The sequence below is a fragment of the Protopterus annectens genome, chromosome 13.part0, assembly GCF_019279795.1.
Source record: "Protopterus annectens isolate FY-2018-M chromosome 13.part0, PAN1.0, whole genome shotgun sequence".
NCBI classification, from domain to species: Eukaryota; Metazoa; Chordata; order Ceratodontiformes; family Protopteridae; genus Protopterus; species Protopterus annectens.
Window position 1 is genome coordinate 789,790,982 of NC_056747.1, and position 27,829 is coordinate 789,818,810.

Sequence of the window (27,829 nt, forward strand, 5' to 3'; positions counted from 1 at the left end):
GCAAAAGTCCAAGGTTGCACATCTAGCCACAGCATCAGTATGGTCAAAATTTTAGGAAGTTACATGAAAATCCAAACAGTGAAACTGCTGACAGAATCTTGAATACATGATTTTTGAGCCCACACTCAAGAAAGGTGGAAAGCTTTTCTACTGCCAGATACATCATGTAAGAAATAAATCTAGACATGTGAGATGAGTAGCTAATGGCTACAGGTCCCAGTGTAGCAGAACAGAATTCTGCTACCCATCTCCAGAGCTTACACACCACCTTCTATGAAAGCAAGATGCCAAGTGTTATGGTTTGTGGACTTTACACAGGACTAGAATAAGTCTGATATATGCCTGATAAGAAACTCGTTCCACTCAGGGGTTTCCAAAGAGCATCTGTCTTCAAAAGAGGGATACTTGATGCACAGTATGGATATTCCCAGGCTGAGTGAAGACCATAAATGACCATCACTAGCTCTCTAAGTGAAAGAAAAACTATGGCTCCTACTCGCCTTCCTCAGATGCACATTAAGGTGCTTCTCAAGGGAGGAAATGGGGCCAAGGAACAATTAGAGGACTCAAACAGCATGATTCCTCAAGATAGGGATTAAAAATATCTGTGGTATTCTCATCTCTGCATATAATGGCATTGGAGTCCATAGACACACAAGATCCTGATGCAGAGGGTGAACCCTAACATACAACAGTTCCTTAAGACAGTGCTTACACTGTCTTGCCTGGGGAAAGCATTCAACACCAGCAAGACTGGATGCTTTGGAGGGAGACTGCCAAAGACATTGCAGGATTAGAAGACTCTTGTTCCACATCAGAGCTTGCTGCTAACCAGACTACTTCAGCCTGACTGACCCCAATTCACCTTTATACATGAAACTTAAAAGACCATTCTTTAGAAAAAGTCTGCTTGACAGTGAGCTTTGACTGATCGACTCAGAGATGAGCAGCACTTACATTATAGTATGCACTCTTCCAGGACAAATCCAGATGTGGACCTTCTCATGACTTCGTGTCATCTACTGATGCACAGGATGAGATGAAATGAAATTGAGCTCTTACTAGCAGAGGATCAGTTCGACACCTACTGGGACTTGAGTCTGTTTCTGAAAAGGAAGTATTTCTAAGAGGCTTACACCGTGACCTACTTACTCTCCAGTCCGCAGTCACAGAGATGCTGTTCCAACTGCCACCTTGGAAATGGCCCTGATAATATGTACTGAGGAACTATCAATTTACTTCAAGCCTTAGGGAAGTGAGTTAGACCACAAGTTTATCCCTCTAAAATCAGTGGGTAGGTGAGGTGAACCAGTCACTTGTGGCAGTGCTTTATGTAGGACTACTCTACTATACAATGCCAGGACAGGTCTTGGCTCACTATCTGGAGACCACAGAAACAGAATGATTTGTATTTGGACAATAAATCTGTGAAGTTCTCACTGACATGAATAAGGAGAGAGGTATGAAATGCATCATCAGTAGAACATAACTAGCAGGTACAGGGCCTAGGCATGCTCAACATGGCTAGCGTGCACCCCAAAACATGGAATAATCTAAAAGAAAGAGAGTTATGTACTCACCATAACTTGGAATCTGTGCTATCCAGTGTCATTATTCATCACGGATGGGTCTTGGATCTGACCTCAGATCTGAGCCAGCAACTGAAAGAACCGATCCAGAGTTCAAGCTCCTCCCCTTCCCATAATCCCTTACTGACCCACAATCCTCAGATCGAGTTTGCTAGATAACGAAAACACAAAGCAGTAAAAACTGAAAGGTGCATCTCTCCATATCTACCAAGTCCACAGAAGGAGGGTGGGAACATGATGAATAATGACACTGGATAGTACAGATTCCAAGTTTTGGTGAGTACATAACTCTATCATAGGTTGGTACTAGGCTATCGGCCCTAGGGCCTATACAAACCTAGCCATAATAATTACCTGGATATTTCTTCCCACAATATTTACTTCCCTGGACCCCTGTCTAGCAGGGCGACTGAAGTGATCCCCGGGGTGAATTTCCTATCTCCCATCCATTCATCAAGGTTCCTTTTAAAGAGGGCCAAGGAGGCGCTCTGCTTGACATGTATGGGCAGTCTGTTCCAGAGTATGGGGAGTCTCTGGGTTAGGAGCCCATCTCTCCAGCATGTTTTGTTCATTGTGATGACAAGGTTTAGATCCCTGAAGCGTGTGGCTCTGAGGGATTGGGATTTCTTTAAGTGGAGCATGCCCAACAGCTCAGGGTTTGACATGGCCTTGCATCTGATGCTATCCGTGTCATTATTGATCACGGATGGGTCAGAGTCCCCAGCTACTATGAAGCCTGGGAGGCCTCAGGGAAGGATATGCCGGAGCACAGAGGAACCAAAGGAAGCCCTATTCCTAGACACCAAATCCAACTTATAATGCATGACGAAACTGTGGGGATTAGATTAAGTAGCAGGAGCACAAATCTCATCCAAGGAGAGCTTTGCCAAGAAGGCAGAAGATTTGGCTACAGACTTAGTAGAGGGAGTTTTGACTGGTCTGGAAAGAGCCAGACACCTGCTTTTGCAGATGTAGGTAATACAACTGGCAATCCAACATGAAACAGATACCTTGGAAGCTGACCGACCTTTCCTGGCCTGAGACAAGGTGATGGAAGAGCTGATCAGACTTCCAAAAATATTCTGTTCTCAAGATAAAAACGTAGATGTCTATGGACGTCCAGACAATGCTGTGCATATTCCTCTAAAAATTAAGGAAGAACACAGGAAGCTGAATAGATTGGTTAAGATTAGCCTCCGAGGCAACTTTGGGAAGAAATGAAGGATTAGTTCAGAGAGATGCCCTATCCTTGTGGAACACCATGAAAGGAGGCTTAATGCCAAGAGTCTGCAACACTGAAACCCTCCTGGTAGAAGTAATCATTACCAAGAAGGCCATTTTCCAGGACAGGAATTTAAGGTTGCGGCTGGTTCATAGGGCCTCTCTGTCAACGACTAGAGCATTTGAGTGAGATCCCACTGAGGGGAGGGATTTTTAACAGGAGGCCTGAGGATTATAAACCCTTTTAGGAAGGCCTTGCACAGCTTGGAAGAAAAGGGAAAACTTTCATTTAAATGGAAGTTAGAGATTGCTGCCAACTGGAGTTCAATCATAGAGAAACTGGTCCCCTGGTGAAAAAGAGAGGTCAAGAATAACAAAATGTCAGGAATAAGAGCTGAAAAAAATATTGATTGCATTGCTTACTCCAAACAGTAAACCTCTTCCATTTATTGGAATATACCATCTTGGTAGATAGTTTTTGAGAACCCAAGATAATACGCTTAACGGAGAAGGAAGCCTGGATTGGGAAAAAATCACTGAAAGTGGAGGAACCAAGCGGTCAGGCAAAGATATTGGAGACTGGGAAGAGGTAGCCCTCAAACGTGGAAATGAGATCTGGAGAGGGATCTAATATCCAGTGTGGGTATTTCAGCTGAAACTAAAGGAGGGAAAACCATGCCCGACAAGGCCAAAAGTGGGCAATGAGGATGAGAGCATTCTTCAGGTGACGGGCTTTCTGTAAGACTTTGGGAATGAGGGAGAGTTTGGGGGGGGGCATATAGAAGCGCCAACAGTGAATCGTGTACCAGAGCATCCCTAGGTGACTCCCCCCATTGGAGGGATCAGGATAAAGTAGTTGATGCATTTGTGTTTTTTTGGGGAGAAAAAAGACTGCAGCAAGGAAGACCCCAACGGTCGAATATCTGACGTGCCACTGACTGAATCAGTGAGGACTCTGGCTCGATCTGCTGCATTTGTTGGCTAACACATTGGAAATGCCGGGGATGTCTGTTGCAAGAAGAAAGCACCTGGAGGAAATCACCTTTTCCCACAATCTCATGGTCTCTCTGCGCAAAGGATAAGACCTTGTTGCTTGTTGATGTACCAGACCACCGCTATGTTGTCTGTTTGAACTGCTCTAGTCCCAAGAGAGAGACTCTCCTGGAAGGCTTGCAATTTTAGAAGGACTGCTCTAATCTCCAGGACATTTATATGCAAATCTGGTTTCTGAGGGGAACCACGTGCCTTGGATCATCCTTCCCCAAAAATGCTCCCCCACCCAACAGGGAGGAAGTCCATGGTCACTGTGGCCTTGGGCTGGGGAAGGCAGAAAGATCTGCCTAGAATGAGGTCCTGAGCTTGGAACCACCAAACAAGGTGATGTCAGCACAACTGAGAAATTCTGACTATCATGGACATGGGGTGAAACTGAGCTGACCATTGCACTGCTAGGGTCCACTGCAAAACCCTCATGTGGTATCTGGCAAGGGGAACTAAGTGAATAGCAGCTGCCACTGAGCTTAGTGCTTGTAATATCAAGAAGACTGTGGGACGATCCAAATCTAGCAACTGACGGACCTGATCCCGATTGATTTAGACTCTGTGAAGGGGAAGTGCTGCAGTCTCTGATACCATGTCCAGAAGGACCCTGCTGAACTCCAAGTTCTGACACAGAGAAACATGGGACTTGGGCATGTTGACCCCGATGCCTAGATCCTGAAAGAGATGAAGAGTATAATCTGTGGCCATAGTGAGTTGCTGCCTCGTGGAGGCTGTGAGAAGACAAATGTCCAGTTATGGGAAGACATGGAAACCTTCCAGCCGGAGATGAGCTGCCACCACTGCCATGCATTTGGTAAACACCTGGGAGGCTATGGTCAGTCCAAAGGGCAGGGCTCTGAACTGATAGTGATTGGCCCCTAGGTTCAGAACCTCCTGGAGGATCTGCAGATTTTGATATGACAGTACACATCCTTGAGATCTACTGAGCGCATCCAGTCATCCTTGCGCAGAAGATGCAAAATGGACTGAACAGTGACCATCCAGAACTTGGACTTCTTGACCGACAGATTTATATTGTTGAGGTCCAGAATGGGATGCAAGTCCCTGGTCTTTTTGGGCACCAAAAAGAAGCAACAATAAATGTTGGACCCTTGTTATCCTGTTGGGACCTCTTGGATAGCTGTTTCTTGAAGAAGGTCTTGGACCTCGAGAAGGGCCAACTCCCTTTGCTGGGGTGGAGTGTCAGAGAGAGAACTTGGAACTGGAGGGGGCTGAAAAAAGGGTATGGAGTAACCCTGGATATGATCTTTAACACCCACTAATCTGAGGTGATATTGGTCCAGGCTAGTGGGTGCAGTGTGAGTGTCGACCCCCGACTGCCACCATGGCAGGGGAGCCGGACAGTGCCTCAGAAGCACTGAGGTGGCTTCTCCAAGGAGGGTCCTCCGAAGATCCATTTCTGCAGACCCCCCCCTCTGCCCCTAGGGCGGTGTCTGATGTTGAATCCCCTACCCCAGCCATAGAGGACTTCTGAGGAGCATCCTGGAAGGAAGACAAAGTCTTATGGAACTAGAGTTTCTTACTACCCCTCTGATTCTTGGAGAAGGATCGCTGGAGACTAGAACATTTGATCCCCGTGGCATACAGAGCCGTTCCCTCATGCTCGCTGTCGGCTGTCAGAAACACGTCCTGTTAGTGATCGCGGCAAACAAGATCTGAGGATTGTGGGTCAGTAAGGGATTATGAGGGGGGGGGGCTTCAGCTCTGGATCGGTCCTTTCACTTGTCAGCTCAGATCAGAGGTCGGTTCCAAGACCCATCTGTGATCAATAAAGACATGGATAGCATCAGATCAGCAATCTTAATGTGACCAGGGGGAGGAGGATTTCACAAGAAAGGACCATCTGTGTTGCAGCAATATAATAATGTACGCAGCAATATAATAATGTACCCATCCTTAAATGAAGGGCCTCAAACCATTAAGTGTACTCATACTATCAGAAAATGCCCTGCAGCAAGGTGCAAATAAGTGAAAATAATATAACCAAATATCAGCTGCTAGAATACTGCAATGGTCAGTTCTTGTTTCATTATTTTTCCAATGTTTTTATTTCAGAAATGTCAAAAGGAACAGATAAAAAGGATCAACATCTGTACAGAGGAGACAAATTTTTGTGCAGCACTGAAGAATGGGCAGAGTACACAGAAGGATGTGGAAAAACTAAACAAGATGGCAAAAAGGGGCAAACAAAGCTTCAGTACTGCGTCTGGGTTACAAAAAACAAAGTGTGAAGTATCAAAGGGAGTGGAACTGAAGATGAAATCAGGAAAAAGATCAGGGAATGTTGCTCACTCCTTGACAGGTTCACCATAAGCAGACTCAGAAGACAGTGGCAGCAGCAAAAAAAAAAAAAGTGCTGGTGTATATCTTCATGATAATGTATGCAGTTTCAAAGACCGTACAAGGAAAATGAATCAGTGCTGCTGAAAGAAGTCTGGTAGATGGCCATCAGAAAGACAGCTGGGATGGGGAGGAAAGGATGTGATCAAAAAACTTCTCATTATAGACCAGAAGAGATAAGGGGGACACAATATGGGTGCATAACATCATGTTAGGAAGTGGTGAAGGTATTGTCTAGAACATGAAAAGCAAAGCAAGAGGAGGAGGAGAGGGCACACACAGTTGACTGTATGAACCAAATACTGCAAGTATCTTTAAAAATGTTCTCCAGAAAGAGGAATGTGGATCCACAGAATGGGATACCAGAAAAGGTGGTGCACAGGCCATCTGCAAAAGCATCCAAAAAGGCATAAGACAGGTGGAGAGAGGCAGGGATAGAGGGAAGAATGTTAAATACACTTACAGAGTAGACTACATGGACTTAATACTACCAGCTATTAATAAACACAAATTAAATGCAATTTATTACAATGACGTCATCAATAACAAACTGCCTTCTCACCAGGCCTAAGATACAGGTCATTAGAAGCTGCTACTGCAGCTGCAGTTGCAGCCATCCTCTCTCTCTCTCTCTGCTCCCGTTCTCTTTCTCGTTCCCGCTCCTTCTCTCTCTCTCGTTCTCTCTCCCTTTCCCTCTCACGTTCTCGTTCACGCTCTCTCTCAGCTACTGAAGCAGCGATGTGAGCAGAGTGACCTGCAAATAAAAAAAATACTAACTGAAGAAACACATGGCAATACTATACCCAACATAGGTTCTCTAAAAAGTATGTAGTGAATGCATACTGCAAGTAAAGCCATTACAGCTCATTTAAATCATAACATAATCACATGGCTGCTTTAAGACACTACATTCTCATGAAAATATCTTGCTGCTGGTGCCCGAACATTATGCAGTCGTGGAAAAATCAGAAATCTGTACTTAACAGTTACATATGTCTGGTCATAACCTACACTGAAACAAGTACAGGTAGGAAGTTCAGTTTCACAAGTATCCTCATCAGGCACATGAAACAACTCAAGATCTAAGGGATGTATACATAAAGCTTACAACCTACTAGACTTCAAGAAGCTTGTCTGACATTTTTCTGTTCATAAATTTTAAAACTTGCATGTCAAAATATTTTAACTGGTTAGCAAATTGTTTTCTTAAATACTTACAAGTCTATTAGAAAATCCAGGTTGTTGTCATGCAATTTAACTGCCTCTTAAGAAATGACATGTGCTAAAGTTTCGGCTGTATATCATAAGGTCCAGACACATCTTGGTCCAGACCAGTCCAGCAAGTCAGGCTGATGCAATACTTTGCAAATAAGACAAAAAGTGTTCCTCGGGAATCTATATGCTACTCATAAAAGTGAGGACTTCTCTCCAAGGATCTGGTAGTCTATTGGCCGTTTTGGGCCAATTTCTAGCTCTTTCAAGTCCCCCTGTATAAGACTCGCTTTGGCGCGTTTTTTGCGCTTGTTACTACTCAGCCAAGCTCCTAGTGGACCTGCAGAGTGGTGCTAGCAGCAGAGAGGCTAAAAGAGCGACCGCTAACCTGATAAAAGTGTTTTCCTGCTACTACCTGGGCGACTGTCTGATCTAGCTAAACTGCAAGTATTTCTGCATTCTTGAACTGTTTTAAACTGTTTAAAGTTGTTGTTTTTGCACCTGCACTTTTAAAGTTTGTCCTGTTTGTTGCATTTACCTGTTGAGGCTACACACTCAAGTGCGCTAGCCTGTGTTACATATTTATTGCATTTTCCTGCTGTTTGTTGCAAAAAAAGAAAAAAAATGATCCTTGTTTACTGTCTTTCCTGACCTAGAGTAGTCCAAATACAGGCTTTGCTGTATTCTGGACTTTTGGAAAGTTCCTGTGTTGCCCATTTCCTTTCTTGGATAAAGGGTGGCTTCTTTGTTCACCAGTGGCAGTGGGGAGCATAGAGCAGCCTATCTATCCCTGGAGGAGTGTTCCTAGCACAAGAATCTGGTAGTCTATAGGCCATTTTGGGCCAATTTCTAGCTCTTTCAAGTCCCCCCTGTATAAAACCCACTTTAGCGCACTTTGCGCGATTGTGCGCATAACGCAGCATTGGGCAACGCCGCTTAATTGGGGTTAAACCATTCTCGGCTCCACAAAGTCTGCTCTTTACTTTTTCCCTTAGAACCGATGAAGTTCGCATAATAAACACCCTATTCCTACTTTAAAGCCTGGCACTTGCTCACTAAAGCAATTATATAATTCAGCACTAAAAAATTAAAAGCACTACACCCTCACAAACTCCCCTTGAGTCCCTTGTTTCCCATTGGCCCTTTTTTCAATTATAAAGGAATTCCCAATACTATTCTAGCAAGTCCAAAGTTCAGTTGTCAATCTACTCTCCGGTCCAGCTGGTGAATCTGGGAATCTTGAGGAAATGTTACAACTACCTCATGTACACAGACAACCCTCTCCTCCTCCCAACAAATTCCAACACGTGAGAGATGCAACCATATAGCCAAACTGGAGGCTAAGCTCTCTCAACTCAGTACTGGCATAACCAGTCAGGAGGAGAAGGAAACCACACTCACTACAATTCCAGTCTTACATAGACCTACCACGATAGCAAACCAAACACAAACACACAAAAACATACTCGGATGCTCTAAATAAAAATCTGCCTAAGCAACAGAGACCTCCAAAGCAGACACCCAAGCAACCGCTACCCCAAAACAAAAAACATGCAACACATAGCTCACAAAGCCAGTGTGCCGAACAGTCACAGCCCTTAAGGCTAAACAACACACCTGATACACTTGTAATAGGTGACTCTATCATCAGGCACACTGACGTCCTGCTCACCAGGCTGAACAAGGAGAAGGTCACGGTGAGCTGCCTGTCAGGTGCTAGGATCCGCCACATAACACAAGCACTCAGGTCACTCCAAGACAAGTACAAATATGACTCAGTCATTGTCCATGCTGGTGTGAATGACCTGAGACGTACCTCCCTGGACTACATGAAAAGAGACATAGAGGAGCTCTCTGAGCATGTAGCTCAGGACGGTATGACCCTGACCTTGAGTAGCATCTTACCATCACCAAGAATGATGCCACAATATGAAGACAAGATGATCAATTTCAACAATTGGCTTAAGTATTGGTGTCATTTAAAGGGGATCCAATGCCTGTCAGCCTGGGATGACATGCTCGACAAGCCACGATGCTTCGCTAGGGACGGCTTGCACCTGTCACCCCTGGGCTTTCGGATATTGGCAAAGGCTCTTACCACCCCCATAGTGCCTTTTTTAGGCAAGGCTCAAAAGACAAACCCACCTCCAAAGGTATCACAAGGGATAAGAAACTAAGAGTAATGCTACTCAATGCCAGAAGTCTAAACCTCAAGATGCACGCACTCGAAACTCTCCTTAGCATGGAGAACATCGATATCTGTGCAGTAAAAAAAAACCTGGTTCAAGGCTCCCGAGAGCACCCCAGCCCTAGCAGGTTATACCTCATACCATGTTTTTCGGCCCCAAAACTTGGACCGAACCACAAAAGGAGGGGGGGTATCAATATTCATCAAAGATACCCACACCTCCAGGTTGGTGGCACAGCACGAAGCATCAGAGACTATCCATGTGCAACTAACAGTGGGTAAAACTGCTTTCCAGTTTATAGCCTGCTACAGACCACCCTCCCAAACCCAGGAACCCCACTCGGCCTTCCTGAGAACACTGGAAAATATGAAGGTCTCTCCAAACACCATTATATTGGGCGACTTCAACTACCCAAACATAGACTGGGAGCATTACTCTAGCTCCAACACCCTAGCCCACAGGTTCTTAGAATTTATAAACTCAAATGCTATGGAACAGCTTGTTACCACTCCCACAAGAGGGGAAAACATACTGGACCTGATCATCACCAACATGGGGACTCTATGCTCCAGACCAGAAGTGTATCCCTCACTGGTAAGATCAGACCATAAACTAATGTCACTAGATATCCACATCCCGACCCCAGCCCCTGCCCACAAAACCACAGTGAAAAACTTCTCTAAAGCAAATTACACACTCCTCAAAACCGAGGTGGAATCCTTCAAAGCCCCCGGGCCTGTGGAAAATACGGCCCAGACCGCAGAATCCTTTATAAACGCATTCTATGAACACCTTCAGGAATGCATGGATCATGCAATCCCAAACAAAACCAAGACCCAATCCTCCAATGGCAGGCGTCCTGTCTGGTGGACCCCAGCCATAAATAAACTATACAATAGAAGGAAGAAGCTACTACATGATAGAGCAAAATCCCAAACAGGGAAGGCATCTCTGATCAGTATTAGCAAAACACTACGGGCACTCATAAAATCGTCTAAGGCCAGCTTTGAGAGAAAAATTGCACAGGACACTAAGGATAATCACAAGGCTTTCTTTAGTTATGTTAGAAATCTGGGTGGGAATTCCCAGATATGCTCAGAATTAGTCCAAAATGACAAAAAATACATCGAACCCACAGACATTGCCAACATCCTAGCGGACAGGTTCAGCGCAAACTTCTCCCCCCCTTCCCCACCAAAAGGGCAAATATCTATCCCAGCAGAGTGCTGCCCCCCCTGACATCTCAGATGCTCAGGTAAGAGCCGCCCTCTCCAAAGCAAAAAGCACAGCATCAATGGGACCAGACGGTGACCTGGGCTGCGTCCTACATGAACTCCAAGAAGAACTAAACCCAAACATGAAACTACTGTTCAATCTCAGCCTTACTACAGGATATGTACCCAAAGAGTGGCGTACAACAACAGTGGTCCCTCTCCACAAAGGTGGTGCCTCAACAGATCCTGGAAACTATCGCCCCATAAGCCTGACTAGCTTGGTCTGCAAAGCTATGGAAAGGATCATCATGGACCTCATAAATAAAGATATTGGGGACCTACAGACACTGGATCCTACCCAGTTCGGCTTTGTTAAGGGCAGATCCTGCCTCTTAAACCTGGTCGCTTTCTTTGAAACAGTCACCAAGGCCATTGACGAGGGGATGGTGGTCCACACAGCCTACCTGGACCTCGCAAAAGCCTTCAATACAATACCCCACTCGAGCATTATAGATAAGCTCACCAGCTTAAACATAAACCCCTGTGTCACTAGATGGGTTGCAAATTGGCTCAAGGACAGAACCCACATGGTTAGAATTGCTGGAGCCATGTCAGACTCCAAACCAGTTGCAAGTGGCATCCCACAAGGCTCAGTCCTGGGATCTCTCTTGTTCAGTATATATTTCTCGGAGGTACAGGCCAACACGGAAGGACTGTGGCTGACCAAGTTCGCAGATGACTGCAAACTGGGCGCCATAATAGACTCTCCAGCCGACACAAGCATCCTACAAAAGGGCCTCATAGAAACAGACAACTGGTGCCAGAGCCATGGCCTCAAGCTAAACGCCAAAAGGTGTATAGTCATCCCCTTCGGCAAAAACAAAGTGCCCACAAATTACCACATAGATGGTAATCCATTAAGTACGGAAGAAGTAATTAGGGACCTGGGGACCCAAGTTGATAGCAATCTCTCATTCGACAACCACATGGCCAAAGTGGTTAGAAAATCATTTTATATAGCCCACCTAATCATGAAGGGATTTACATCTAGATCAGGGGAGGTCATCGTGCCTCTTTACTCATCCCTCATCAGGCCCATAATTGAGTACAATGTACCTTACCAGACACCTGCAGCAACTGGAAAGACCTCAAAAGTACCTCACCAAGAGGATCAAAGGGCTCAAACAGATGCCATATGCTGCCCGGTTAAAGAAACTCCAGCTCTACTCAGTGGCATACCGCCTGCTCAGAGGCGATCTGTACCAACCCGGAATTAATGGACATGCTGCACCTCAGAAAATCCAAATCCCATCGAGCTACGAGCTCGAGAGACTTGAGCCTCAGCACTAAAATAAATAGGACATGTTGGAGGGACAGATTCATAACCCAGAGGCTCCCTTCACTCTGGAATAAAATCCCAGTCCAGGTTAGGCAGAGTCCCTCATTGACTCTCTTCAAGAGGAATCTTGATGAGTGGATGGGAGATCGTAGATTTACTCCGGGTATCACTTCTGTGTCACTGTTAGACAGATGCACAGTACACTAACCTCGAAAAAGGGCATAGCAAAATTCATTTTAAAATGGGTGGCGAAAGCCAAACACACTCTGGCTAGGCTTGTAAATGCCCTAGGGCAGACAGCCTAGTATGAACCTATGAACCTATGTAAACGCAGTCTTCTGACTCACGGATTTTCTTCAGCAGGAATAGTTAGAATTTTTCTAGCAGTGTTACTCACTCATTTCTGAAGCTGAAGAATGTGGCACTATATTCAAATATAGGTAGATTCAGAACGCTAATACGGGAATTGTATTGCCCTGATTTTAAGACATGGCTTTTGGTTTCAAATTGTGAAAGAGAGACCCAAAAAGCTTACAAATTTGCCAGTCTGACCCAAGCTGGAGATTACTTTTATTTGTTGCTGTTCCAAAGACTTATCTGTATTATTTCCAGCTAGGGTTAGCCACTTGGTGGTATGAACACTGGCTCTATATGATAGTTGCTGTTGATGTGACATCATGACCCCCATGTACAAAACAGGAAAACAAAGGTTGATACTGATTCACTCTATCTTGCAGTCAGACACAACAAACTCTTTCCCCACATATGGCTAAGCTGCATTTGACCATTCTTGCAGCAATCCCACTGTTACAGATTATGGGACTAGATTACCAGGTTTGCAGCTGCTTATATGTTTAATGATCAGTTCCTTTCCTAATATACAGCAGAGGACTTAGCACAGGGCACTGCAGAGATTCTGACGGTTCTCTTAGAAGTTCTGACCCAAGGTCTTGCATATGGCCTTATTGCGTTTTATTATGCAACTACTGCCTGATCCAAGCAGCATATCCATTTACATTTAACATGGCATGCAGAATATTAAGACCAACTCCAAGTAGGCTGTGTGTACATTAAGACGCTTGCCTAATAATGTGATAACCTCTTTCAAAAAGGAGACCAGGTTTAAAAGGTACATTAACCTCTAATAAATGCATAATAGTAAAGGTAAATTAGAAGGTCCTATTATCTCACTGTATTAATTCCATTATTATTGTCTGTGTACGTTTTCCAAGTAATATAAATCATCTGCTATTAGCTGCTACACTGCTACATTCCTGATACGTGCAGTTGTGTAAGCAAGCTTACTATAAAAGTTGATGTTTGAACAGATCACTGTTGCAGTAGCATAAGCTATAGAACACATTTTATTTTGTTTGACACTGGATTACTAGGAAAGTCTGACTTGGCACATGATCCATTTTCAACCAGGTCTGGGGACAAAGGCTGTATAAAGTTTAATTTTAAATCCATGCCACAAAACTACAATACAGTTCAAAAAGTGAAATAGATTCTGATCATACATTTTTACAAACTGAAAAGAAACATACATAGTGAAATTAACAGTTAGAAGACTCTAAAGCACTTGGAAAAAGCCCACAAAGACCTCCGGATGCAATAAGAATATATGTAATAGTCTCTCCACTTGGTAAAAAATAAAACTCTTAAAAATACCCCTTCGGGTCACAGTACATGTACATTAACGCTTTAACAGAGCAATGAACAGCGTTTTCTTCTCCCAACAGACTTCTTCAAATGGAAAATGCATACAGAGTAAAGATCTCTGTATATATACTAATTGCTCAGTTAAAAAAAAAACGATCATTGGCAGGACATTAACTATCCACCATTTTGTGTAAAGCAATCATAAAAGAAGCTGAATGTTGCTTAAAAACACTGACATATAAATAAAGACACACATTTTTATCTAGCCAAATAAAATAACTATCTACCATAAAAAAAAAATTAAAAAATGTCTATATTCTTATACAAATGTTCGATAAAATCTAGTTCAAATACATTTAAAATGAGAACATCTAGCTGAATGCAAATCTAAAATGATCTACTTTCCCCATCTAGTGGCTAAATACTAAAACTTTTTACACAGACAACACACTGGAAGCCCAGAAAAAACACAGAAAATAAGGCATTTTCATATATAAAATTCGTGAATACTTAAAATCTTTTACCATAAAATACCCATCTAAATAAATATAAAACACATACAAATATTGCACTGTTTGACAAAGCAAAACACTTTATAAAAAAATATAACTATGCTGACCTTAGTTTAAGAACTGGTTTTAAAGAAACTGAAACATTAAGCCCAGGGGGACTTAGTGGCTTCTAGTGACAACTGCCAATGCAATTCTTTGTATTTAAGTCTAACTTCCCATGGGGCACCTCTAATATCCTTATGTACCACTTCCAAGACAAAGAAAAACTTGGCATCTCGGCATTGCAAAGTATGCCTATATAGTGCATTATTTTTACAGTTGTTCCTAATGTCATACTGGTGCTCATAAATTCTACTTTTTAGTTTTCTCTCTGATTTAACTATGTAGAATGAGTCACATTTACTACAAGTAACAAGATATACTAATCCATTTGTTTTGCAATTTGCAAAACATTTAACAGTCTATCCCTGCTTCTCAGGAAGACTGTCTGTCTTGTTGACCCATACACATTGGGAACAACATCCACACTTAAAAGTGCCAACTTTATCCCTTCTAACCATGTTTCCTTCATTCTTGTTTTTTTCTAAAATATTCTTTATACTTCTACCTTTTTGGTAGGTGCATTTGAAAGGTTGGTTAAAAATAAAGCCCAAATCAGATGTAGCACTAATCCTAGTCCAGTCCTTATCTAATAGTACTTTTATTGTATTTGAATTAGCATTGTAGCCCGTCACAAAATTACTAGCCAAGTGGCCATTGCCTTTGTTTAACCTTTTGTTCAATACCATCATTCTCTAATGGGCCTTCACCTAAAATAGGTTTGAACTTGCCCTTTCTTCCTTCATGTTCTACCTTTTTAATTAGGTCAGCTGGGTACCCCCTCTTTCACAAAACATCTCGAATAGTTTACTGCATTCTACCTCAAAATCTCTGATGTCATTCTGCTCCCTCTCGCATATTGGCCTTTTATTATTCCTTTCTTTTGAAAGAACGGATGTGCACTGTTGAATGCTAAATAGGAATTAGTAAATGTTTCCTTTCTATATACTTTTTTTTTGAGTTAAACCTTCCTGGCTGTTTAATGATAGAGATATCTAAATATTCAAGTTTGCATAAATCAGTTTTGTATGTAAACTTTAAAAATTGCGTCAAGTCTGACAGATACTTAAATTCTAAAAATTTTTCCTCAGTATCTACCCATAAAAAACACATCATCCAGGTATCATTTATACAATTTCCAACAGCTTGAAAACCTGGAACTAAGGATGAATCTATCGTCCCAAAAAGATAAAATAATATTTGCATAAATGGGGGCACATCTGGCCCCCACTGCCACACCTTGCTGTTGTCGGAAGAATTTACCCTCATAATGGATGAAATTGTTTAACACAATTTCCATTAACATTCAAATCAAATAAAAAACTCTTAGCTGCTAAATTTGCCGTACTTCACTAAACCTTCTTCAAACATTTTCATACCTTCTGTATGAGGAATTGACGTAAATAAATCAACTATGTCCATTGTTATAAAAATCATTCCTTCCTTACACATACTCACCTTTATGTTTCTTAATAGGTCCCAAGAGTCCTTCACCACACCTTGGCCACTCATTGCCATTTTCTTTAATTTTTTGTCTAAAAACTTGGCCAATGGGGTTGTAATTGACCCCTCAGAAGCAACTACTGGCCTCAGTAGTGGATTTTGTACATTCTTGTGTACTTTTGGGATACAAAATATACTGGATATGGGTTTGTCTGTGTGTAAGAAACTGTACAGATTTACATCAATAGTGCCTTCTAATAACAGATCACTCAAAAATAATTCTACTTTTTTATTCGCTATATTTATTTCATTTATGGAAACTCTTCTATATTTTGAAGTATCTTCTAATAATTCCATCATCTTAGCCTCATATATTAGGCTATCCATCATCAGTAGTTAGCCCATGCTAATAAAATTCAAGCTTTATTGAGTAGTGCTCTGAAAACAAAAGCATGTCCTAGGAGAAGAGGGGAAATCAGGAACCCCCAACTCTGGCAGAAAACAGAAGGAGGAAGGTAGGTGTACTGCAGCAGTGAACTACTCAAGTTACAGTAAGTCTACTTGCATAGACTACAGTCATCATTAGATCATTGTTGTAGTAGTAAGTAGAGGAAGGTATTTGTACTGCAGCAATGAACTACTCAAGTTACAGCAAGTCTACTTGCATACAGTCATCATTAGATCATTGTTGTAGAAAGTAGCCTAAGCTATATGGGTTGAATACCAATGTTTAGTCAGATGGGGAAGGCAGAAGGCTCAGAGTACAGGAGCCACTAGACCTCATCAACATTCTCCCACTGAAAACATTGACTCATCCTGGAAATACTCACAGAGAAAAAAAATAATCCCTCTCTGGGAGAATCAAATACCACACTCTCCTCAGAATCTGAATAAGAAACCTGAGAAAAAAACTGCATCTGCCCCTTCACATTCCCTTACAGATTCCATTTCTTGAACCTCTTCAGGATAGGAGGAATTCCATTTTCTTTAACCACAAATTGCCTTATAAGAAGGGTCAAGACCCTGCACCAAGCACAATAAATTACGCCTGTCTAGCATAACTGGCATAGAAGAAGATAAATGTTTAGTTTTCTCTTTTTCACATGAATTTGTGAAAAAAATATACCCAGTACTGCCAGCAATAACTTCCTCCAAGAAAGGGGACAACATTCTGGCTAAGCAGGGGCAGATTACCTCCCCTTTCTCCCAAGAATGACCTAAGGTGACATCAACAGCCGGTGAGGACTGGCTAACCCAGTCCATGGTGACTATATGGACTGTATCACAAGGATCTGAAGAAAAAAATGAGTGATCTGAGGAACTGGGCTTTGGCCGCAACAGTCATCCACCTGCAGCTCAGGCAAATTACCAACCAACTGTGGAGACAAAGGCTGCTCAACAATCATATTTTTGTAGCTGGAAGACTCAACCAAAGAACCAGTACTTTGTTCCATGCTCAAGCTGAAAATGGTGCTTGCTTTCCTGGGGAGCTTAGCAGTAATAGTACAACAGAAAAGCAGCAAAAAGAAAAAAAGCGCAGAGCAAAAAAAGCAGTTTCCCCACAGAAAAAGTTTTAAATATCCTAGAATGACTTTTTATCTCAAAAAGTAAAAATGTGTGCTCCTGCTTAAAAGTATACAAAAGTCACACGGCAGTCAAAAACATTTTCCTAGAAGCTTTACCTAGTAAAGTAACGTGAAGGTTTTTCCTCAAAGGGAACTTACCTATTCAGCAATGGGACAGCATTAGCTGGCCATCGATTCTCAGAAACCCAAAGTGGAGCACTTTTCTTGGCCGCAGGAAAGTTCTGAAGGGAGTGGTGCCGAAACCTAACTTTTAGTCATCTCAGCTTGAGCCGACTAACATTTTGGGGTAAGTGACAAGTGCCCTGAAGTTTTGAAAGCTCGCCAGCTGTTATCTTGTATGTCTACTGCAGAAGTGATCATAATGACGAAAACCACTCATACCAATACTTGCTACACAATACTATTTCACGCACAAACAAAGGTAACATGGAATCCTGGAGAGAAATAAACCCTGACTCATATAAGGTAAAACGTACAGCTGATAAACCTCTGTCCAAGGAATGAACAGAAGGCTAGCTGGGCAAACTCAAGTATTATTAAAGTGACTCTCCTCAAACAGCAAACTATAGACCCACTTTGAAGACCCAAGTTTCTACAGCAATGAAAACAAACTTTATGAGGTATGGTAGAAAAAAAGGATAAGAATTGGGCCAGCTGGACAAAACCTTTTTGTACAGAAGCCAGGTGAACTTTCAGCCTGGAACACTACATATGCTGCCTGGAACACTATATATGCTGCCAAAGTGTTCAAATGAATGTGGGAGATTAATCCAAGAATTATGTGCACAAACTAGAAGCTCATAAGAGGGAATCTCAACAGGGACACAAAAGCAAAGGCCTTTTGAACTGAGATGACAGATGTAATGCTCAAAGTATGCCTAGAATCTAAACTAACCTAGGTGTTTTATTGTAAATGCAGTGGTTGAAGTACTTCAATTTAGCATCCACTAGATCACAGCTATATTAGACGAGATGTCCTCAAATTTGTTTGAAATGGAAAGAAGTTTCAAAGCTTTCTCCTTTCCACTCTCACACTGACAATAGCTGCAGAACGTTGAATATTCATACAGAACTGTTCTCACTATAAAGAGACAGCAGGCTGCCAAATTTAGTGATATCCTCTGCCCCTATACTGATGAAAATGAAAGTTATGTACTTACCATAAGAATAGCTCTATCATCCATATTTCGTCTAGTTCACGGATCCGATCTTGGCACTTCCAAACATGCAGAACTGGGACTCAGACTTCACCCCTTATCTATAATGTCCTGCTATCCTCCTCCTAGCTTCAGACAGAGTTTGCCTACTATCATTATTAGACATGTACACTGTCAGGTTATCTATAAGAAAAAACTCTCCTGAGGTGCCCAGAAAATCTGGAAAAGGGGTTGGGATGTTGAACTAGACGAAATATGGACAACAAGGCTCTATTCGTTATAAGTACATAACTTTCATACCCAGTGTTGTCCAATTTCATCATGTTCAACACATGGGACAGAATCCCAAGCTACCTTTTTCCTGGGTAGTCTTAAGGAAGGACATTCCTGAGCACCTTGGTGTCAAAAGATGAATGGAAATCTGGATTTTATATCCAACCATGGTGCAGCTGCACATATCTTATCAAGAGGAAGACTCTTCTGAAAGGCTACTGATGTTGATAAGGATCTGCTGGAACTTGGCCAAGGGAATATTCCACTTATTACGGACATAAGAAATGCAATTTGCCAACCATTTAGAAAGTGTAACCTTGGATACATTTCTTCCCATCCTGACTTTTGAGAAGAACACAAAAAGTTGACCAGATTTTCTGAAACCTTTTGTGTGATAGAGAGAAAAATCTCAACTGCCTGTGAACGTCTAACAAAGGAAAATATTCACCTTTGTTGGAGTATTCTAGAAAAATACTGGTAGACTCATAGATTGGTGTAAGTTAGAGTTGGATAGCCACCTAAGGAAAGGAAGAATTTGGTCTCAGAAAAACCCTGCCCTTATTAAAAAAATAACTAAGGAGGCTTGCAGGACAGTGCTTGTAATTCAGAAATTCGCTTGGCAGATGTGAATGCCAATAAAAATAACATCTTCCATGACAAAAAATTTAATTCCATTGTGGATGCTGGTTCAGATGGAAACTGAGTCAGAGCCTGGAGCATTTCGGTAATATCCCAAGGAGGGGCTGGGTCACGGACTGAAGGCCTAAGGAGAAAGGTACCTCTTAAAAAGGCCTTAGAAACCTTTAGAGCAGCAATGGGTGTTTAATCTTGACCAATGTAAAAATTTGCTAGTTGAACCTTGACGGTGGAAAACCTAGAGTTGTTATGAAAAGGTTCTGATAAGCAATATAGAATAACTTGCAGGGGAATTGAAAAGGGATCTGTTTTTTTTGAAGGCCAAAATGGAGAACTTTTTCCACTTACTTAAATATACTTTTCTTACACCAGACTTTTGTAAAGCTGTTAAGAATATGGAACACCTGTTTTGAATATCTGGCATCTCTGGTCATAGTCAGAATTGAAGAAACCATGTGGGTAGTTTGACTGTGTGAAGGTCCGGCAGAGGATGCACGGACAGGTGACAGAGAAGATCTGGCTTGTGGGCCAACATCTTGGTGGACAAAGATGATGAGGCCACACATTAGAAAACCAAACTTGACGGGGCCAAAACGTGGCAATGAGGATTACCCTTGGTTTGCACCGCTTCACTTTCTGTATGAACTTTGAAATTAGTGGGGAAAAAAGTAAGATATAAAGTAAACCAAGGAGCCAAATGTGGAGAAGAGCATCCCTTGGTGACTGACCCTGTGTGTGTGTGGGGGTCTATGAAAATAAGTGCTGCATTTGTAATTCTGTGGAGAAGCAAATAGGTTCCAGCAAGGTTGGCCCCAAAAGTGAAACAGATCATTCACCACCATCTGACTGAGGGACTACTCGTGAGAGAGCAGAATATTCCTGCTCAAACCTGTGCGCCAATACATTGGACCTCCTGGGAATGTGTGCTGCTACCAGAAAATGGAGAGAGGACATCACCCATTGCAAACCCTCATGGCTTCCCGACACACAGGATAGGATCAGGTTCCTCCTTGTTTGTTTATATACAAGACCTCTGACATGTCTGTCTGAACTGCTATTACATCATCTGGGAGGGAACTCTGGAAAGCCTGCAAAGCATAAAGCACAGCCCTCATTTCCAGAACATTGATATGTGTGTATGGGCCTCGGATGAAGTCCTTGTGCCTTGAATGGTCTTCCCTTTATAATGACCCCCCCCAAAGGGTAGTGTCTGGGGTGACAACTGCGGCTGGTCAGGGGAGAGAAAAAGGACAACTTTGGAAGACTTGAGTAAAGGAGAGCCACCACTGAATATGCTGTCTGGAGATAGGGGCTAGCCTTACTGGTGTCTTCATGGAACAACAACGTTGTGACCACTGCACTGGTAGTGTCTACTGGAGGACCCACATGTAAAAACGAGAATATGGAGTCAGTGTCACTGTGGAGGCCATGAGACCTAGTAGCTGTAATATACAAAACATGTGGGAGGACGGGTAAAGTACATTACTCATTTGGTCATTTATCAAAGAGTAAGAGCTCGCTGTAGAGGTGAAGAGGCAAGTTGTTCCAATGAATTCAGGTGGCATCCAATAAACTTGATGTACTGGACAGCAAGCAACTTTTTGTCTAGATTTATTGCAATACCTAACCACCAGTGAAGCAACTGGAGTATGAAGTCCCTTTGGCAAACCAACAGATCCCCTGGTTGGTGCAGTGAGGAGCCAATCGTCCAGGTAAGGGAACACCTGATAACTCTGCTGCTTGAGGTAGGCTGCTACAACTGCCATATGTTTGGTGAACACCTGGGGTGGGGTGCTGTGATAAGATCAAATGGCAGAGCTTTGAATTGGAAGTGAATGTCTCCCAGTCTGAAGTGGAGAAATCTCCTGGAATGTTTATCTTTCTGTGATAGTAGGCATCCTAGAAATCTACTGAAAACATCCATACTTCCTTCTCCAATAGCAGGAGAATGGCCTGAACTATGACCATCTTGAATTTTGTCTTTCTTATAAACTGAATTAGATGACTGTGGTCCAAAATGGGCCTTGGGTCTTGATTTTCTTTGAAACTAAAAAGAACCTTGAGTAGACACCAGATCCAAACTGGTCCGGTGGGACCTGCTGGATGGTTCTTTTTTTCAACAGTTTTAGTACTTCAACTATTGTGTTAATCCAGCTGCTGTGGTGTTACTTGGGGAATTCTTTTTCTCTTTAAGGCATTTTGCAAAAGGAAAATTGTGTATCCTCTGGAAATTATCCTTAGCACCCAGATGTCTAAAGTGATGGGTCTGCTAGATTGCAAGGTGCAAGAATACGTGCCCCCCCCCCCAACTGTCTCTAGAGCAGCAGTTGGGCGACCACTCAGGCGTACTGGAAGGGTTTCTCCAAGAATGGATCTCGAAACCCTTGATTTTTGCAGACCAACTCTGCACCTGGGGCTACGTCCACTGAAATCATTCCCTCCTCTGCCAACAGAGGGTCTAAACAAGGAAGTGTTTTTGCTCGATATCTGCGACTTTCTAAACCACATCTTTTTTTGCTCTTCTCTGACTCCAGAGTATGAATGTTGAGGAGCCGAAAAACGGATGCCTATGGCAGACAAGATCGCCATCCTGTTCACTCCTGTTACAAAGATCTTTTGCGTTTGGACCACAGTGTGCAGACCTGTCAAAGGAAGCACTAATGAAGGACGTCTTTGAAGCTTTCCACAAGTTACACAACCACATCTAGGCATGATGGTGTAAAGCAACACTTGTGCCTGCTTGCTCTGGTGTCTCCATCGGTTGCACTGAACAACAATCACATGGAGACATTCATCAAAGAGCTCAAGGTAGCCAAATGGGATTCCACATTTTTGTGGCTATCTGCAGGAAGAACACCCAAGAGGGAGTCTGCAAAATTCTTTGTCTAATCCCCCTAGAAATTAATTACGTGTGCCAAATAGTTAAATGCTCTGATAGAAAAAGTTGCTTAAGCATAGGTCCATTACCCAAGTCAGTCCAAGGCCCTGTACTCTCAATTAGGAGGGTGGAAAAAGGGAATGTCTTTAGAAATTTTCTTCTTAGTGGGAGCTGCAATGACCATGGCATCTACTGAAGGCCCCTACTCCGGTGCTGCTTGTCCGTGGAGGTGGATAGGATCCTATCTGGTTTCTTGGGGATAGATTCCACAGCTTCCTTCCATACTCTGTTATGACATCTAGTAGGGGACCTGTAGGAGTGACCACCCAAGAGATAGACAAGGCAGCACCAAAGGCCTCCAGGAGAAGGGTTATAGGAGGACTGACCTTCCTTATGCTTCATCAATTTGAGTAAGTTGCCAAAACCAACGCCATCAAAAGAAGATCATGGGGAGCCTTCTCCATCACTGAAGTCTGGGTCTTCTATGACTTATTCAGGAGAAGAATCAACGTGCTTCCACTTACACGTTCCTTTTCTGAGGGACCTGTGGTTGGGGAACATTGACCACAGGATCGGAATTGGACCGGGAACTTAGTCCGAGTGACTCCCAAAGCCCTTGATGCTGACTGTCCCAATCGACCTGGATGATGGGAGAGAGAGACAAAGTCAGCGGTTGGGAGAGGTCTGGTCTAGACAGAGTGAGCCTCTTTCTAAGAGAGCCCCATTTTACCACCTCAAACACTGAACTGAAAATAGGACCTGAGATAGCCTCTCGACATACGGGAGTAGACAATGCCCTCCTAGCGCCAGCTTGCACAGAGTCCGAGGTTGGAAGAGGAGCCAAGCTGTCAAAGACCAAAGCAACTAGGTAAAGGGATGGATCCAAAGGTCTAGAGATCAATCTCTCCTCCAGGACCCTGAACCCGAAGCTTTAGCTCCATGTCTCATTTTGGTCCAAAGTTCAGAGATTCAAGGGTACAGATGATGGAGTCAAAACCACTAGGGGTTTTTGGATCCAAAGACACCACTACAGAGGCAACTTGATCCAAGGTCTGTCGACTCCACATGGTGGTTGACAACGGAATCAAAGATGGGGAGGTAGTGGGAACTATTCTTGGATTTGACTTGCAAGACAGACCCGAGATGACTCCCAACTTTACCTGCTGTCTCAAAACATCCTTATCCTGTTGACGTCTGCTTCTGAGAGACTTCTGGTTCAACAAGCTGACCTGGAGGAGGCTATCTAAGAAGGCTTGGAATGACTAGAGTCCCTTAAAGTTGGCAAATGAAGTCATGGGTTGATCAGCTCTGGAGAACATCTTGGAGCTGAGAAGGTGTCTGGAACTGTTATTGTCTGAGACTTCTCTTGTGGTGAAAGGTTTGACGATCGGATCCCAAGGAGGAGTCAGGTCTTATGGATTACTTCGTTTGGCTGCCACACCAGAGAAGACAGACAGATCTGGAGACCACTTTTTACTAGATTCTTTAATCTTTTCTGAAGACTGACTCTAGACTTTCTCTCTCTCTCCTTTTCTCTATTTTTTTTTTTCAGAAGACTTAGAAGGTCAAGGGCTGACCTTAGCCAACTGCATGGGCAAGGTCCATTCAGAATTAGCTTGTCATGATGACTTTGGAGTACCTCGGATCAGAAGGATTTTCAAATATCACACACAAAGTCCAAATGGGCTACACCTAAGCAATAAACACATAACTGATGCAGATCTTGGGGGGAATTTTGTGTTTCTTAAAACTTTTTTCTAATATTGTAAAAAGTAAAATAAATCACTTTACCAAGAGCAACAACTATAACAGCTACTACAAACGCTGCATGTAAACATAAATCTAGAGTTACCAAAAAGTATGAAGGAGACTACACCATAAAAGAGGAAAAAAGTGAAGAGTAATGAGATCCTACTGACCAAATGTTAAACTAGAAACTGTTATATTACCTATAATATCCAACTACATGGTAGGGGGAACAGAAAGGAAGAACAAAATTTAACTTACTGTCGAAGTTTTGAAACAGAGGAACAGAGTCCAGAGATTCACTTGCACCCTCAATGGCCGCAAACGAGATCTGACGCTAGGAGGAGGACAGCAGGGCATTATGAATAAGAGGTGAAGTCAGAGTCCCGGTTTCAAGCATTTGGAAGTGCTGAGACTAGAGCAAAGACCCATCTGCTGCTGAATACAAAAAAAATGGACAACACTGGATCTAATAATTACCTCTAAATGAACTTTCAGCTTTGTGCTTTTTTTCCAATATAAAAATCAAGGATGCTGCTGTTTTCTCAGAGACCACTTTCATTAAATTTGACTTGCTCAGCATTTAATCAAAGTTTAATTCTTTGACTGCTACAAGTCATTGGCAAACCACAATTTGTGTAACTGCTGCAATGTAAGTGAATGACTGTGTTCTGTTTCACTTACACTGGGAGACACCAAGGGAAGGAAAAAAGTTATGTACTCACCATAACATTCCATGTGAGTTGTTCATCTCACCTTCATTCTCACTGTTGGACTCGGAGCCGATCCTCAGCTCCAACTAGGCCAGATGCTAAAGCTCAAGGTTTTCAAACAGCTCGTGGCCTACTTCCTATGCCATGATGTAATAGTGCTTCCCTCAGATCTTGTTTGCCCAATCACACTGATAACTAAAGTATACAGGCATTGAAATAAAAATACCTTAGATATGGACAAAGCATCACTAAGGTTTGTTTCAACTTCCCGGCCCTCAAGACTTTAAAGGTAGGGGGTTGGTGGGTGGGATGCAAGAATGAAGGCGAGATGAACAACTCGCATGAAACGTTATGGTGAGTACATAACTTCTTTATGTGAAGTTGTTCCATCTCGCCTTCCTTCTCACTGATGGGTTAGCGTCCCAAGCACCATCTCCTTGGGTGGCTCATGGAAGCATATTCCTCAGAACCATAGAACCAAAGGAGGCTCTGTCCCTGGAGGTCTTATCCAATTTGTAATGAGTGATAAAGGTATGAGGTGAGGACCATGTAGCTGGTGCACAAATGGTATCTATAGGTAGCCGTGGTAGAAAAGCTAAAGATGTGGAAACTGCCCTGGTTGAGTGAGCCTTGGCTTTATGATTTAATGCCATGTGTGTAGAATTGTATGCGAAAGAAATACAATCTGACAACCATTTTGACAAAGTGGGTTTTACCACCGGAGTACCCTTCTTTGAATCTGAAAAGGAGACAAAAAGTTGATCCAACTTTCTGAAGTCCTTCGTCCTGTCTAAATAGAATAAAAGTTGTCTATGGACAATCAATTTTGTACAACATGTGGTCCATTCTGTTTGTATATTTGGGAAAAAATACAGGTACTTCTATCACCTGGTTAAGATTTGTTTCAGAACAAACCTTAGGTAGGAATGAAGGATTTGTTCTCGGCGTTACTCTGTTGTTATGAAAAATCAAGTATGGGGCTTTGATGGACAAGGCACGTAGTTCCGAAATTCGAGCAGAAATAATAGCTACTAGGAAAATGGTCTTCCATGATAGGAATTTCAAATCACATGATGATGCAGGTTCAAAGGGGGGTAAAATGATCCGTGAGAGCACAAAACTGAGATTCCATGGAGCGGATGGACTTGTAATAGGTGGTCTCAAGTGAATAGTACCCTTAAGGAATGCTTTAGAAAGTCTGTGTGACATGATGGAGGTCTGTTGATCGCCAATATGAAAATTGGAAATTGCTACCAATTGAACCCCAAGGGTTGCCGCAGCCACTCCTTCATGAAACAGTTTAGTCAGAAACTCTAAAATGGAAGAAACGGAAGCCATATATGGGTCAACATTATTATTTGACGCCCATATGAAAATGTTTTCCACTTGCTAAGGTACAGTTTCCTAATAGAAGATTTATGAGAAGAAATTAGGATGTTCTGAGCTGCAGGTGATAAATTGTGGGACCTGGCTATTCGTGGAACTGGAGCAGCCAAGCTGTCAACTTTAGGGTATGAATTGCAGGATGAAGAACCCCTGATGAATGCATCAGAAGATCTGGAACTGGGTGCAGAATCCGTGGTTCTTCCAGTAGATGAGGCTGCAGAAAAGGGAACCATATTTGACGAGGCCAGTAAGGGGCTATTAAAATAATGGTCCTTCCCAAAGTGCTGGCTTTTTGTAGGACTTTGGGTATCAGAGGAAATGGGGGAAAGGCATAAAGAAGTCCTGGGGGCCAACTGTATACAAGTGCATCCCTTGGGGCATCCCCCGAGTTGGGGATCAGGGCTAAATAGCTGCTGCATTTGGTATTGGTGGGGTTGCAAAGAGGTTGCAGCAAGGCTAGCCCCATCTGCGGAATGCCCTTTCCGCTACTTCTTCTTTCAGGGACCACTCGTGAGGCAACAGAATTGCTCTGCTCAACTTGTCCGCTATCAAATTGGACCTCCCCGGGATGTGCGTTGCTATCAGAAACCGCTGGGTGGATACAGCCCACTGCCATACTCTCAAGGCCTCTCGACATAAGGGGTATGATCTGGTTCCTCTCTGTTTATGTACCAGACCACTGACATGTTGTCCGTCTGTATTGCAAAAGTCCCTAGAGGTAGAAAGTTTTGAAAAGACTGCAACGCTAGAAGTACCGCTCTCATCTCTAGGACATTGATATGCAGACGAGCCTAGTGATTCTCACATATGCCTTGGGCTATCCTTCCCTCAAAATGCCCATCCACCCAATCAGGGAGGCGTCTGTGGTCACAGTGGCAACCAGGGTTGGTATAACAAAGGGACGTCCTATTGTCACTTGAGGAGAAGTCAGCCACCAAAGATCCCTCTTGCATGACTTTATTATAATGGGATGAGACAATGGAAGTTCCTGATAAGACCATTGTGTGAAAAACAGCCTTTGCAGTATCAGCTTGTGCATTTGGCCTAATGGAATGGCAATGATGGCTGCAGCCATGGTCCCTAGTAATTTGAGCACTACTGAAACTGGTGTTCTCTGTTTGGGGATGAGGTCCAGAACTTGTTGAAGGCTCACCACTCTTTCCATTGGAAGTTTTATGGTCATGGAAACTGTGTCAAGCTCTGCTCCTATAAAAACGGTACATCTGGATGGCTGTAAGGCAGATTTGTCCCAGTTTACAGTAATCCCCAATCAAATGCAAAGATCTAAGTTGTCTCCCTTGCTTGTATGAGTTGATGCTTGGTGATGGCAGTGAGGAGCCAGTCATCTAGATATGGAAACACCTGGAATCCTAACCATCTCAGGTGAGCCGTGACTACTGCCATGCATTTGAACACTCTGGGGAGCTGTAGTAAGACCAAATGGCAGAGCTCAAAACTGAAAGTGACTGGCTCCCAGCCGAAAGCGCAGATGATCCCTGGATGGTCTGGCTATCTTTATATGGTAGAATGCATCCTGGAGATCTGTTGAGCACATCCAATCGTCCTTTCCTA

At 42.9% G+C, this 27,829-nt stretch overlaps 1 protein-coding gene across 1 annotated transcript in view; it reads right to left on the minus strand.

Moving 5' to 3' along the window:
- The window catches only part of NCOR1 (nuclear receptor corepressor 1), a 4,682,182-nt gene that overhangs the window by 597,323 nt on the left and 4,057,030 nt on the right, over positions 1-27,829 (minus strand). Inside the window, exon 35 of the mRNA XM_044054890.1 lies at positions 6,775-6,966. Coding sequence (XP_043910825.1) covers positions 6,775-6,966 — 192 coding nt within the window. The remainder of the gene's footprint in view (positions 1-6,774; positions 6,967-27,829) is intronic.